At 36.9% G+C, this 16327-nt stretch overlaps 2 protein-coding genes across 6 annotated transcripts; one reads left to right on the top strand and one right to left on the bottom strand.

Annotated features, from left to right (window-relative positions):
* The first annotated feature begins 415 nt into the window (after positions 1-415).
* LOC115711025 (uncharacterized) lies at positions 416-3172 on the top strand. Its single transcript, XM_030639366.2, has one exon. The coding sequence runs from the start codon at positions 416-418 to the stop codon at positions 3170-3172; it is 2757 nt and encodes a 918-aa protein (XP_030495226.2).
* Positions 3173-10813: 7641 nt separating this feature from the next.
* On the bottom strand, positions 10814-15825 carry LOC115694783 (pentatricopeptide repeat-containing protein At2g22410, mitochondrial). 5 transcript variants are annotated; one of them, XM_061117503.1, is made up of 4 exons: positions 15563-15825; positions 14041-14097; positions 11354-13595; positions 10814-11236 (listed from the first exon to the last, which is right to left on the bottom strand). In XM_061117503.1, the coding sequence occupies exons 2-3, from the start codon at positions 14042-14044 to the stop codon at positions 11533-11535; spliced, it is 2067 nt and encodes a 688-aa protein (XP_060973486.1). In that variant the 5' UTR covers positions 14045-14097; positions 15563-15825; the 3' UTR covers positions 10814-11236; positions 11354-11532. The 5 variants fall into 5 exon arrangements, with proteins under 5 accessions (XP_060973486.1, XP_030477741.2, XP_060973487.1 ...); XM_030621881.2 differs by having other exon boundaries at positions 11354-13580; positions 15563-15780; XM_061117504.1 differs by having other exon boundaries at positions 10814-11231; positions 15563-15780.
* Positions 15826-16327: the final 502 nt, after the last annotated feature.

A 16327-nucleotide genomic window follows, 5' to 3' on the forward strand; every position in this document is an offset into this window, starting at 1 on the left:
TTATTTGTTAAATCAAACCTAATTGTTAAATTTAACAGAATATTCTTTTATTTTTAAGTATATTCTGTTAAACCAAGAAATGTTAAACCAAAAAATACCGTTAGATAGTCACTTTTAATATATAAAGATATAAAAATAGATATTTAATCTCTTTTATCTTTTAATCCTTTTTTTATTGATCACTTATTGTAAAGAAATTACAAATTTTATGATTTTCCTACTTTTTAAATTTTTTCTTCAATTTTTTCATGAAATAATATTTTTTAAAATATCATATTTTTCATAAGAATCTCTGGTTACACTCTTTATCTGATTTTTCCATATTTTTCAACTTTCTCTTCAATTTTTCCATAAAATAACTTTTTGAAAAATAAAATCATATTTTGACATTTCAATTAGGGCGGTGGTTTGGTCCATGGGACAATTGAAGGCTCCTGGTCCGGATGGGATGCCGGGTCGGTTCTATAGAGCTCATTGGGATATTGTGCGCGATGATGTCATTGGTTCAGTCATCCAATTTTTCCAGACGGGGGAGTTCGTTAAATCACTTAATCAAACCTTCATCGTTCTCATCCCAAAAAGAGGTAATGCCCAGTGTTTTGATGATTATAGGCCAATTAGTTTGTGTAATTTCTCCTACAAGATTATTTCGAAACTCTTGGCCAATCGTATTAAGAAGCTTTTGCCTGGTATTATCTCTCCTTCTCAATCTGCTTTTGTCCCGGGGCGATGGATTGCGGAGAATGGTATCATTGCTCATGAGATTATGGATTCCTTTAAGAAGATGAAAGGCCGTAGGGGGTTCGTTGGTCTAAAGCTAGACATGTCAAAGGCGTATGATCGGATGGAATGGGGATTCCTTGACAAGGCCTTGGATTCCTTTGGGTTTGGTGCCGACTTTAGGCGGTTGATTGCCAAGTGTGTGTCTTCGGTGGCTTTCTCGGTTCTCTTAAATGGAGGACCTCTTAAGCAATTCTACCCTGAAAGGGGGCTGAGACAGGGGGATCCTCTCTCCTCCTACCTTTTTATCATCGGTAGTGAAGTCCTCTCCCGGCTCATGCTTAACTCTGAACGGCTTGGTTTAATTAAGGGGTTCTCTCACGCGAGGAATGGTTTGCCTATTTCCCATCTTATGTATGCCGATGATACCTTCATATTTTGCGAAGCCAATAAGGAGAACGTTTTGGAAGTCAAGCGATGCTTGGAAATGTATTGTAGGAATTCGGGTCAGTGTGTGAATTCCCACAAGTCGGCCGTTGTCTTCTCGGATAATGTTGAGATGGGGATTAGAGGTGAGATCAAGGGTCTGTTGGGGTTTCGAGATCTTAACCGTGAGGATAAGTTTCTCGGGAATCCGATTCTGCTGTCGGGGAGTAAAGTAAGGGATTTTGGATTCCTAGTGGATAAGATGGCGCGGCGCATCGAAGGGTGGAAATCTAGACTCCTTTCTTTAGCAGGCCGCTCTACCTTGATCCAATCTGTGGCTATGAGCGTTCCCATTTATACCATGTCAACTTTCCTGATCCCTAAGTCCATTTGTGCTGACTTGGATAAATTGGTTCGCCGTTTTTGGTGGAAGGGATCTGATGACTCCAATAGATTCTTAGCTTTGACAAACTGGGATTCGATCTGTGTCCCTAAAGGGTGGGGTGGCCTTGGTTTTAAGAAGTTTGAGGACCTTAATTTTGCTCTTGTAGCTAAGCTTGGGTGGAACCTGGCTGCTGAGAGTAACACCTTATGGTGTCAATTTTTCAAGGATAAGTATTTCAGAAGATCCTGCTCCTTTTGGAGCGCCCCCAAATCTAATCTATGGTCGTACGGAGCCAGAAGTATTATGGCCACTAGAGATTTCATCCGGGATGAGTCCTGTTTTGCTATTGGTAACGGTGAGTTGGTGGATATATGGCATACTCCGTGGCTGCCTGGCTATGGGTGGGAGAGATATGTAGCTTCCTTCAATCCAAGAATCTGTGAAAAAGGGGTGCGGGCTAGCTCTTTACTCATCCCGGGAAGTGGTGAGTGGAACCGAGAGGCTCTTGAGTCTTGGTTTTTTCCTAGTATGGTTCGGGATGCCCTTGAGGTCCCTAGGCTCTCGATGACGGCGACAGATGAGCTGTTTTGGGAAGCGGCTCCGGATGGCCGGTTTACAGTTAAAAGGGCCTTCTTGGCTCGGATTCGAGGAAGAGGAACTCTCGAACCCCTTTGGAGGTCTCTTTGGAAGGTTTCGGGTCCTGAACGGATTAAAATTTTCCTATGGAGGTTGGCTAGAGACATCCTTCCGTTTGGCAATAGACTTCAACGTATCTTTGGTAATAGTTCTCAATGTGTGCTTTGCAATTCTGGAGAGGATTCGGCTAGCCATTTGTTCTTTCACTGTGATGTTGCTGTCCAAGTGTGGAGATCGGGACCGTGGGGCTTCTGTTCAGATTCCATGGTTTTTGGTGATAATTTGGAGCTGGTCAAGTGGTTATTGCATCCGTCTGGCACTCCCTTGGGTGAGAATGATTTAGTTCGGTTCACTATATATGCTATATCTCTGTGTTTTGTGTTGTGGAGGGTTAGAAACTCTTCCTTCCATGAGGGTCTCAACCCGATGGTGACTAAAATTCAGCAAGAGATTTCCTCTTTGGTGGCCGACTGCTCTTTGGATAGGCCTTCTTCTTTGGAGATGCAGAGATCCATTCCTGCAGTGACGGAAGCAAATTGGAGAGGCCTTTGGACTGAAGTTAATGTGTTTGTGGATGCGGCAATTCGTGAGGAGTTCGGTATAGTGGCGATTCTTGTGTTGGATCGTTCGGGGACTGTGATTGAAGCTGTTACCGCTAAGAGGAAGGTGCCTACTCCTTTTGTTGCTGAACTGGAGGCCTTCTATTCGGGTTGCTGCAGAATTCTGCAGTCGGGTTGGGTGAATGCTACCATTTTCTCCGACTGCCAGACTTTGGTGAAGAGTTTGGCGGCTGGCACCTCGCCTGAATGGAGAGCTTGTGGGCTGTTCCAGGATACCCGCAACCTCCTCGCTCGGCTGTCGCATTGTCAATACCGTTGGATTCCTCGCCGTTTGAACTCCGGAGCTCATTGTCTTGCTGCCTGGGCTGCTGATCATAGCAGCTTTAAGTTTTTTACTCCAAGGGAAGTGGCACCCTTTGTTGCTACTATGAACCATGGCTGTTAAGCCTTTTGTTTTTCTTCAATAAAGCTTTGTTTTTCATCAAAAAAACAAAAAAAAGTACCACACAAAAATATTCCTCATATATTATTACTACTCCAAAAATCCCATGAAGTACTCATTGCACTACCTAATAGTTTAGATTTTAATGACAAAGTGAGTAAATGTGATATTAGTGTTAGGCATAACCAAAACATTACATATATTATTTCTACAACCTTTCTCCATGAGATTGTCTATACTTGAAAACTATACCCATTTGCATCTTTGTAGATCTCAATGAAAAAATATAGTAATAAAGCAAAAAGTATGTTTTCTTCTTCCTCATTTCCTTTACCCTTTTCAGTCAAAAAGGGCAAATTTTTATTTTTAATTAAATTTTTAATAAAATATTCAATAACAAATCAATTCATATTGTAAAATATTAATTATAATCAATTATTGATACCCTTCCAAATATATTAATTAACTAACCTAATTGCAATATATATGAATTGAGTATATATCCAAAAAAATATACATTTTTTCTTGGCATGGTATCAAATTTGTGAAATATTTTTGAAAGAAAATTATTTTTACTTGAAAAGAAAGGTATGTGTGTAATGATTTACTATTATTCCCATAATGAATTTACTCAAAAATAGTATTGAAAATGATTGCTCTTTATACCATGACCACTAGTCTTACTAATCATATTTAAAAGTACCTTTTTTCCTTTTTTTTTTTTTGAAACAGAGTACCTTTTTTCCTTAGGAGTAGAAAAGAAGAAAAAAAAGTTATTTATCTTGAATAGTTATGAGGGTCCATAATATAGTGTTTAATTATCAATTTTTTTATCTTTACTTCATGTGCAACTGCAGTATATGTTGAGAAAAGATTTTGAAGATAAAAAGGTATCACAAAATAACAATATATATATAAATTTTAGAGAAAAAAAAAAAACATATTTCTTTTTGTGTTTTTTCACCAAATCTCATGATCTTATGTCTCCTAAAAATCTCTTTTTACACAGTGATAAAGATTAAAATAGAAAAGAGTTGAAGATTTAGGGAATATTTGCTGGGACCTGATGATGGGCTACCATTTGTGATCCCTTAATTAATGTTGGATCAAATTAGGATCTTCTAATAATAGTTGGAACTTCTTATTAATTACTCCTTTTCTCGAATTCATTTTCAATTAAAATTTTTATTTAAAAATTAATTAAGATCCTTCAAGATATGTTACATGCATGTAGAGCAAGTGTAGTAATTTGATGTTACTAGATATAGAGGCATGAGATCTTTTTTTTTATTATTATTATTTTTTATATATCTATATATATTAATTAACATAAATTTTAATAGTTATTTAATGCATGTGAATAATTTAGTAATTTATCAAAAATATTTACAAAAAGTTTCCAAGTCATGGTAGTACTTTTTTACTCAATACTAGATTTAAGCTCCATTTCCAAAAATAAATAAATAAATAACACAACTTGATTTAACCTAATATTGTACTGGTGTACTTCAATTAATCAAAATGATAATAAAAAAAAGATAGGTTAGTTTGGTAGGATTGTCAAATCTATGTATACTATATATGATGAGTGGGAGTGACTATATCTCAAGTTCTCAACAGTAATAATTAGTTAGATTGATAATGACCATTTATATTTATATATATATATACTCATTTGATGATATTGTTTAATTTAACTTCAACTTCAACACATGTAAATGAAATTTATAAAAATTAATGAGGTGTGCATGGCTTCAAATATTATTAGCTTCAGTGATAAACTAATAAGAGTTCGTAGAATTATTGTGCATGTAGCTTATGACATTTCCATAACTCCATGCATGCATGATTTAATACTAAGTTGTCTAAGAAAATATTCTAATTTTCACACGTTATTTTTGAAAATTATGGGATTCGATGTTCCATTTGTTCGCTTATTCTTGTTCGTGGCTGGAATACCATTTTGCTCGCTTGGGATATGGTTCTACTATACCATGTTCAGAATCATGAGGTTCTATTTCAAAACTAATTGGTGATGAGTAGAATAGCCTATGTTCTTATATATAGTTCAATACTTTCACATTAATCCATGAGGAACAATGTTCTCTAATAATCTTATAATTATATGTTTGTAATTTTTTAAAATTTGTAGTATATATGTTTATTGGAATTTTGATGAATATTTTAACAAAATATAGAAGTGTCCTAGCGTGTGTAATGTGGAAAGAGTCTCATATTCTTGTTTATAAGGTGCAACTTTAGCACTTGGATTTGGGCCGAAGGGCAGCCTGAATGTGCCATCACTAACAAACCACAATGATACTTCGGTATGAAATTTTCATATATAGGTATGAAGGGAAGATGATATTAAGACAAGCAAGTTACATTGATTATATTTGTAAGAAAATTGAAGATGAAAGATGCTGCCAATGGATCAATGCCCAAAAAAATATATGAAAAGGAGATGGAAATGGTTAGTAGATTTATTACTCTTCAAACAAAGATAGCATAGCATCACTAACTTCTTATGTATTTTTTTTACTAACAAGAATTGTATAAGTTGGAAAGGTTTGTAGTTGTCTTAATCACCACAGAACCTGAGTTTATGGCCACTGCTGAGGCTTTCAAAGAAGCAATATGACTTCCAAGGCATTATTCTACAATAGTTGAAATTATTAAAGAAGAAAAGGTAAAATTTTGTCAGATAACCAATTTTCAATTCATTTATATTTGTTAGATATTAGATGTATATTAGCTGTAAAAGAATTAGATATTTAGTAGATATTTAGTAGATATTTAGTCTCCTAACTTTGTATATAAATATGTATTATTCTATGAAATCAACACACAATTCGAATCATTATTTTCTACATGGTATCAGAGCATTGTGATTCAAAATTCGAAATTCGAAAATAGGGTTCTTAAAAAAAAAAAAAAAACAAAAAAACAAAAATTAGGGTTTGAGTTTAGGGTTGTTTTTCAGAAACCCTATTTGGAGTGCGAATTTAGTCTCACCGCCCACTCAGCCGTGTTGCCCAGCCGCCGATCTACGAAACCCCGAAGTCCGGTCGCCGGATTCCTCGCGCGTGGGGCTCACGAGCCGCCTGAAGCTTCTGCGCGTGGGGCTCACGCGTCGGCGCGTGGAGGCGCGTATGACGGCGCCTTCGACGGCGTTCTGTTGTCGATTCTTCACTGGGTTCTTCTAAGCCCACTCACATCTGTTCTAGGTTGTAATTCGGTATTTGTTTGTCTTCTTCGTGTTTGGGTGTTCATTCTTTGGTGTTCTTTTGTTCTTTTTCTCTGTCCTTTGTGTTTGCTTTTGAGATTATGGCAGAGATAAGATCAAATTCAAAATCAGTTGTTGTTTCTGATGTTGTTCCCGTGATGTCTAAAATCACGGACCATAAGTTGATTGGTTCGAATTATTTGGAATGGAGTAAGACGATTCGACTGTATTTGAGGAGTATTGACAAAGATGATCACTTGACTGACGATCCTCCTGAAGAAACAAACGATTCAAGGAAAATATGGCTCCGTGAGGATGCTCGCTTGTTCCTTCAAATTCGAAATTCTATCGATAATGAGGTAATTAGTTTGATTAATCATTGTGAATTGGTTAAAGAACTAATGGGTTACTTGGAGTTTTTGTATTCTGGCAAAGACAACATATCTCGCATATATGATGTTTGCAAAGCTTTTTATCGCGCGGAGAAACAAGATAAGTCTCTTATGAATTATTTTATGGCTTTCAAGAAAACATATGAAGAACTTAATGTGCTATTACCCTTTAGTCCTGATGTAAAAGTTCAACAGCGCCAACGAGAACAGATGGCTATTATGAGTTTTCTTGCAGGACTCTCATCTGAATTTGACTCTGCAAAGTCACAAGTTCTCTCGGTTACGATGTCTCCTCTTTACAAGATGTGTTTACTCGTGTTCTTCGCACAGAGACTACCTCTTCAACTCCTCTTAATAGCGCCTTGGTGAGTCGTAATAATTCTGCACCGGAAAGAAACTCTACTCCCAGTGGATTTAAATGAGGTAATTCACAAGGACCTGATAACACCAAATTCTGGGAGCATCATGTGCAATTATTGTAAGAAACCAGGCCACACCAAGTTTGAGTGTAGGAAGTTACAATTTAAGAATCGACAACAACACTCTGCCAATATTGCAAGCACTAGTGATGCATCTGACAAATCGGTCCTTATTTCTGATGAATTTGCCAAGTTCTCAAGGTATCGGGAAACACTTAAGTCTTCATCTTCTTCTCATCGCGATTCTTGATTCAGGTAACTCTAATGCATGCCTTCTTTCCAAATCCTCAAAATGGGTCATTGATTATGGTGCCACAGATCATATGACAGGTAATTCCCGTCTCTTTTCCACTTTTCAGTCTCACAGTCCCACTTCTGTTGTCACCTTAGCTGATGGGTCAACAGCTTCTGTTCTTGGATCTGGCACTATTGTTCCTACACCTATGCTATCTTTGTCATCAGTCTTACATTTACCTGATTTGTCGTTTAATTTGCTTTCTGTTAGTCAACTCACTCGTAATCTAAATTGTTGCATCTCATTCTTTCCTGATCATTGTTTGTTTCAGGATCTTATGACGAAGAAGATTATTGGTAAAGGACATGAATCTGGTGGCTTGTATGTTCTTGACCCACTTCCGCCAACCTCTATTGTTTGTTCGAGTGTTGCTTCCGCTTTTGAGGCTCATTGTCGTTTAGGTCATCCATCCCTTCCTTTGCTCAAGAAACTGTGTCCCCAATATAGTAGTTTATCTTCGTTAGATTGTGAGTCATGTCAGTTTGCCAAACATCATCGTGTTAGTTTGAGTCCACGTGTCAATAAACGTGCTAGTGTTCCTTTTGAGTTAGTTCATTTTGATGTTTGGGGTCCTTCTCCTATTTTGTCTCAACCTGGATTCAGGTATTTTGTTACTTTTGTGGATGATTATTCTCGTGTAACTTGGTTATACTTAATGAAAAATCGTTCTGAGTTGTTTTCTATATTCTGTGCTTTTTGTGCTGAGATTCAAACTCAATTTAATGTATCTATTCGTACTTTGAGAAGTGATAATGCCAAAGAGTACACGTCTGCTCAATTTCAATCTTATATGACCTCTAATGGCATGCTTCATGAAACTTCTTGTGTTGATACGGCACCTCAGAATGGTGTTGCAGAACGTAAAAACAGACATCTTCTTGAAACTGCACGTGCTCTCTTGTTTCAAATGAAAGTTCCTAAACCTTTTTGGGCCGATGCAGTTTCCACGGCATGCTTTCTTATTAATCGCATGCCATCCTCTGTTCTTAATGGTGAAATTCCATTTAAAATTCTTTTTCCTAATAAGTCATTATTTCCAGTTGCTCCGCGAGTATTTGGTAGTGTTTGTTTTGCTCGCGATGTCCGTCCATCTGTCACCAAATTAGACCCTAAGGCACTAAAGTGTGTCTTTCTTGGTTATTCTCGTCTTCAGAAAGGGTATAGGTGTTATTGTCCTGATCTCAACAAATATCTTGTTTCTATTGATGTTACCTTTGTAGAAAATACACCTTATTTTTCATCTTCCACTACTTCTACTAGTCAGGGGGAGGATGATGATTTGTTAGTTTATTCTGTCACATCCTATGCGCCTGCTACATGTTCTGGCGGGTCTCTTGTTCCTTCACCTGCCTCGGTCGTCACCCCGACAATACCACCTCCACCACTCCCTCAGCCTCCACCACCTGCACCACCTCTACCACCTCCACCACTCCCTCGGCCTCCTATAGTGTACACCAGGCGCCCCCCTCCTCCACCTCCTGTTTCATGTCCTGCACCTGCATCTTCATCATCAGATCCGGAAATCTCAGATGATCTTCCCATTGCACTACGTAAAGGTAAACGCCAATGTACTTTTCCTATTACTTCTTTTGTGTCTTATAATCATCTCTCCTCTTCTTCTTGTTCTTTTATTGCTTCTCTTGATTCTATCACTATTCCTAAAACTGTTCGAGAAGCGATGTCTCATCCTGGTTGGCTTGCTGCAATGATAGAAGAGATGAATGCTTTGGTTGCGAATGGTACTTGGGTCTTGGTTGATTTACCTTCCGGAAAACAGGCCATCGGGTGTAAATGGGTGTTCACGGTTAAATTCAATCCAGATGGCACAGTTGCTCGCTTAAAGGCCCGTCTTGTTGCCAAGGGTTATGCTCAAACCTATGGAGTGGACTATTGTGATACTTTTTCTCCTGTTGCTAAACTCACATCTGTTCGACTGTTCATTTCCATGGCAGCTACTCATCATTGGCCTTTGCATCAGCTTGATATTAAAAATGCTTTTCTTCATGGAGATCTTGAGGAAGAAGTATATATGGAGCAACCTCCTGGGTTTGTTGCTCAGGGAGAGTTAGGGCGAGTTTGTCATCTTCGCAAATCTTTATATGGATTGAAACAAAGCCCTCGTGCTTGGTTTGGTAAATTTAGTCAGGTTGTTGAAAAGTAAGTCAGATCATTCTGTGTTTTATAAAAGATCAACTGTTGGTATCATTTTGTTAGTGGTGTATGTTGATGACATCGTTATTACTGGAAATGATACTGAAGGCATCTCATCCCTTAAGTCTTTCATTCACACCCAGTTTAACACGAAAGATTTAGGAGAGCTCAAGTATTTCTTGGGGATTGAAGTTACTCGGAGTAAACAAGGTATTTTTCTGTCTCAAAGAAAGTATGTACTTGATTTGCTAACTGAGACAGGGAAATTGGGAGCAAAACCTTGCAATGCTCCGATGAATCCAGCTGTGCATCTTACACGTGATGGGAAACCATTTGAAGATCCTGAGAAATATCGCAGGTTAGTTGGAAAGTTGAATTATTTAACTGTGACTCGTCCAGATATTGCATTCCCGGTTAGTGTTATCAGTCAGTTCATGTTTTCTCCAACAATTCATCATTGGGCAGCATTAGAACAAATTTTATGTTACTTAAAAGGAGCACCAGGACGAGGTATAGTTTACAAGGATCATGGACATACCCAGATTGAGTGTTTTTCTGATGCAGATTGGGCAGGCTCCAAGGTAGATAGACGATCCACTTCAAGATATTGTGTATTTGTTGGGGGCAATCTGGTCTCTTGGAAGAGTAAGAAACAAAATGTTGTATCTAGATCCGATCTTTGAATCAGAATATAGAGCTATGGCCCAGTCTGTGTGTGAGGTAATATGGATTTATCAGCTTTTGAATGAATTCGGGTTTAAGACTTCTATTCCAGCAAAATTATGGTGTGATAATCAAGCTGCTCTTCATATTGCCTCGAATCCCGTATTCCACGAGCGAACTAAGCACATTGAGATTGATTGTCATTTTGTTCGTGAGAAAATTCAACAAGGTCTGATCTCCACAGGATATGTGAAGACCGGAGAACAACTAGGAGATATTTTTACAAAGGCTTTGAATGGAGTGCGGGTTGATTATCTTTGTAACAAGCTGGGCATGATTAACATCTATGCTCCAGCTTGAGGGGGAGTGTTAGATATTAGATGTATATTAGCTGTAAAAGAATTAGATATTTAGTAGATATTTAGTCTCCTAACTTTGTATATAAATATGTATTATTCTATGAAATCAACACACAATTCGAATCATTATTTTCTACAATATTGAAATCCAGTATATAATGAAAAGAGCACACACACATAGATGTTAGATTATATATAAGAGAGCAGATTGTTCAGCTTGAAAAAGTTCTGAAGACAGGAGAGCCTTGTTGATATGGGCAAGTTTAAGCATTGTTTAAGTTTCCGAAATATTGACATTTCTAAGCTCATCCGTTTAGAACTTTCCTACTTCAAATTTTGATGAATGAAGGTTGAAATTGTTAAATAATTTCCTAAACACATTGATAGAAGACACTGAAACTAAAATGGCACCTCAGACATGGCTGAGATGAGATGGCTAAGACTGTAGACAGCGACTCCACGAGCATGCATGCTGACTTTCCCCAGCACCTTGGGCCTGAAGAATTCCTTTCGAAAAATGTTTTTAAGGGATTATTTATAGGTTACCTGTTAAACACCTGCACTACACAAATGGCAAAACAATTTCAGTCGAAAAAAAAAGGCAAATTATGTTGCTAAAACTTGTGAGAGTTTATTTAAAAATATCAAAACAACATCATACTGTTATGTAATTACTTACTCGTACGAAACGATGGATGATTCCGTAGTCATAATGGAAAGAGAAATTAACAATGTTCCTTTGAAGTGCACTCACTGAACACCTCTTCACCATTTTAATCACTTCCTCCTTCAACACTCTTCTTTCTTCTTACATTTTCCATCTGCTAATATGGTAAAATGAGCTTCTTGCACAAACCACTAGCCGAAATCTAAAGCAAGCATAAAGCTATCCCTGAATGTATGAAATTCTGGTTCAGAACTTAGAGTCTCTATTTCTGTTGTTAACAAAACTAGGGAGTCATATACTAGTTTAGATTGAGGATGTAAGTTATCGCCAACTGTGAACTCATGAACAATGCCATTAACCTCAATTGAGCTACAACCAGGAGTCTTCTCCACTCCTCTGTCCTTCATCATTTTCCGTACCTTTGCTGCCTCATCCCACATATTTGCTTCCACATACATACTTGCAAGCAGGATGTAATTCCCACTATCATAAGGATCCAACTCAAGAAGCTTATAAGCTGCTCTTTCTCCTATTAGAATATTTTTATGCATACGACAAGCAAAAAACAATGCACCCCAAACTACAGCATCTGCCTTGATTGGCATGTTCTTGATAAGCTCTTCAGCCTCTTCCAAAAGGCAAGCTCTACCAAGAAGATCAACCATACAGGAGTAGTGTTTACGGCTCGGGGAAAGATGAAATCTGGAGCTAATTTGGGAAAAGTATTTGCGGCCCTCGTCAACCAAACCTCCATGACAACAAGCAGATAAGACCCCAATAAATGTTATTTCATCAGGCACCAACCCTGTATCAATCATATTTTCAAAGTAAGAAATGGCATCATGTGCTTGGCCATGAGCAGCCAAACCACAAATGATAGCCGTCCATGTCAAGGAGTTTCGTTCTGGCATATTCTGAAACACCTGAAGTGCCTTTGTGATGTTTCCACATTTGGCATACATGTCAACTAGAGCAGTTCCGAAGGGAACATAAGAAGAAATGAGATGTTTTTCAACATAATGATGAATCCATATTCCAATATCAAGAGCTCCAAGTTGTGAGCATGCTGATAAGCAACCAACCATGGTAATCTCGTCAGGCTTTATGTTCCTAGCCTGCATGTCATGGAACAGAACTAGTGCCTCTTTACCACGGTTAGCTTGGACAAATCCAGTAATTAGTGCATTCCATGGCACAACATTCTTCTCTGGCATTTCAAACAAAAGCTCTCCAGCAATATCAAAAAACCCAAATTTGGCATAACCCACTATCATTGTAGTCCATGAGACAATAGTTTTATTCACCAAACCACCAAATAATTCTTCAGCTGATGCAAGATCACCACACTTCACATACATATCCATGAGCGCATTACCCAAAGGGGCCGTTAAATTTAATCCATTTACTTCAATAAACCGATGAAATTCTCTCCCTTTATTTAAATCCCCTAGTTGGGCACAAGAAGAAACCAACCCCACCATTGTAACTTCATCCGCCTTAACTTGATTCGCTTCCATGTCTTGATACAACCTTATCGCTTCAGATGCTAGTCCCACCCGAGCATACCCATTAATCAAAGAATTCCAAGAAACTAAATCTCTAACAAAACTTTTATCAAACAGGTTGCGTGCTTCATCCAATTCTCCACATGAAACAAGCATATGAATCATAGCATTGTGAACAAATAAATCAGAACAAAAACCCAATTGCAACACATGCCCAAGAACTTGAAACCCGATCAAATTCGACTGCAACAAAGCACAAACCTTGAGCAGTAAAGGATAAGTATACTTATCCGGCCGAGACACACCATCTCCAACCATCCTCTTATACAAAACAACAGCCTCCCACGGTGATTCACTCTCCAAATACCCTCTGATCGCTACATTCCATGAAAATACATTTGGGTTTTCAGTGTTGAACAAAATTCTGGTGCCGTAATCATGATTCTTCAATTGGGATAGCGAACAAAAGGCAATAAGGCGACTGGAAGCGAATGGGTCAGCGATCAAGCCAGTGATGGTCATTCGAGCTTGGATTTGCTTCAAATGAGAAATGGATTTGGAATTTTCAAGAAGAGCAAGGAGTGGATTGGCTTGAACAAGGGCATGAGTTACATTCCAATTGGTGGCGGGTTTGTGTTTGTGAGATGGAATTGAAGAGCGGGTGTGAATGAGAGAATGAAATGGGTACGAGAACGACGTTGGCAATCGGCGATGAGATCTGAGGCCGCCGCCGCCTAACCCCGAAAAGGCTGCCGACGTTGGCAACATGCAAAATTGGATGTAAAGATTTTATGGAGGCATGGTTAAGTCAAACACAACAACTACAAAGCAAGAAAAAAAAAATCCTCAAATTCTTGTGCCCCTCATTTTCAAGTCAAATAATCCATAGAAGACATGTTATTATAAGAACAAAAATAAAGCATCTAATATACCTGAAGATAAACCTTTTGTTCAATCACATCATAAAAAATAATGAAGAATAAATAAAAAATCTATATCAAGTGTTATAAATGGTGTCTCAAATTCAAGTTCATTACTCTTCTTAGTAGCTAGTACATTGTTCTTCACAATTTCAATAATTGTGACAATAGTTGTTATCGATGGTGATGAAATGAAGTTAAGATCAAAATCTTTATAATATGCTTGGCAATGATAACATATAGCATGTATGAAAAATGGTCAAATGAAATGTACCCATTCCGAGAGAAGAAAGCTCGGCCTCATTGTGTTTCAATGTTACTATATTCCCCTCTGCATCAAAAAAAATAAGAAATTCAATCGCAAAGCCTTATCTGAATTTCTGCAATATGAAGCATCAAATCTTGGAAAATAATAAGCTAGTTGATAGGAATTTCCTATCATTTAAGTGTAAACAGTAGCCAATAGAAGAATATAATAACTAATATTGATATTGGAGTGATAAGAGAACAAGTTATTGGGTGTATTCGAGAGACCCAGCTCTCTCCCAAGAGCTAAAGCTCACTTGACTAAATGATTCACACCCCGAACTTTTCTAATACCAGTTTATATATACTACCTCAATACCCCATTATAATGAACCATTTACCCTCATTATTTAATACCCTAAGGCCTAACACTAGTTTTCAAGTATTCAAACAAAGGCTGAGGCCTGAGACAGAATACCTATTAATTTGATCATTGATGGGAAAAGTAAATAAAGAAAATAAGTCAAACTTGATTAACATACATTGAAGATTTAAATCTTTAATTCTTCCGTTTCAATATTTATCGAAAAGCCAGCAAAAGGTGAAAGCAAACAAAATAATCTAGGCCTGGTTTTTGTTTCAACTTTATTGTGAAGGGTGGTTGCTAGAGTGAGACTTATAGGTATAACTCCCAACCTAAAAGCAACAATTTTATGCAGTGTGTTGTACTAAAGGCAAAAGCTTCAAGGCTTGTCCTTGAGCACCAACTCAAGAGTTGCAAGAAACTAAACACTTAGTAGCAACCACACTTGCTTTCATCAAACCTCCCAAACATATACAATGTACATGCAAAGAGACAACAACAACTTAATTAATGACAAAGAGGTTTAATCAATCATGTATACAAAGAAAATCATAGATACAGAGAAAGCTTTAAATTTTTAATCAACTAAGTATTTCTATAGAGATGAAAGAAAACCTTGTAAGTCTCCTCTTACAATCTATCCTTGTTAGCATCAACTTATAACTTGAATTCAATAACAAATTTCATTAACATTGACCAACCATAACAACTGCTTCAGAGCAATACAAACTCTACAAGCAAGTATTATTCATATCAATTATCATATGCTTATCTTTCCTATCATATATATCACACGTACAGACATAATTTTAGATAACATAACAGAATGGGCTTAATCTAAAGCTTATGCATACAAAACTATTCTTTCAAACAATAATGTCAACAAAAATTAAGGTCTTAAGGTGTTAATAAAGCTAGAGACTAAAAATGGGTCTTTGAATACTGCAAGCACCAAACTTTCTTCATCAAACAATAAAATTCAACACTTTCTTAAAGTTGATATCATGATGGTAAGTGAAGAGCTAAGTAGTAGAGGCGTTAATAATGAGTTTTTCAAGAGATAAATTTAAATTAAAGCTGAGGAGCTCAGCTATGTAAATCAAAAACTATACTAACAAATCAATAAATAACAGAATCTAAAGAATCAAAATCAGAAGAAAAGAAATAGACAAAAAGTAACCCATACCTGCGTTCACCGGAGCCACCACCTGCGAACCAGCAGTAACCCTCCCGTTCGTCTCTACGTCGCCGGCCCCCGCGTTTGTTCTGTAGCAGCTCCCGGCGTTCTCCCGCGTTTCTCCCTGGTTTTTCTAATTTATGATTTTTTTTTATGGGTTTGAAAGTGAAAATAAGCAAGGTTTTTTCTTCCTTTTTTTATCACTTCAAATTAGTTTTTTTTTTTTTTTTACATAAATTCACATAAAAATTAGCAATTTAAATTACATCTAAAATAACTAACAGAACAATACAAATGATAAAAATTAAAAAATAATACAGAGTAATTCCCCAATTAATAATTACTTATAACTTCTTATTTTTATTTTTCTAAATGAGTAGTAATTATCTAAAATAATAATATTTTGTAATTATAACCAATAATTCTTTTTTTTATCCAATACAACCAATAATTCACGTGTCTCTACTATGAGAATTGATGAGCGGATATCTCTTCATTATCTTTAATTAAATGGTTATGGTTAGGAGTGTTCATTGGACTATATTCAATGTTTTTTTAAGTCTATTCAGATCTGATCTAATTATATATGGAATGTTAGATTTTACCAATCCAATTAATTTTAGTTATCCAATCAATTCAACATCCATTGGATATTGGATTGGATCGGTTATATCCGTTGGATGTATTTCATATATATTTATTAATTTAATTTAAGTTTATTCAATATTTTAGATCTAGTATTTTTTGGATCGGATCGAATCCATCCAATATTTT

This window comes from Cannabis sativa, chromosome 6, assembly GCF_029168945.1.
Source record: "Cannabis sativa cultivar Pink pepper isolate KNU-18-1 chromosome 6, ASM2916894v1, whole genome shotgun sequence".
Taxonomy (NCBI): domain Eukaryota; kingdom Viridiplantae; phylum Streptophyta; class Magnoliopsida; order Rosales; family Cannabaceae; genus Cannabis; species Cannabis sativa.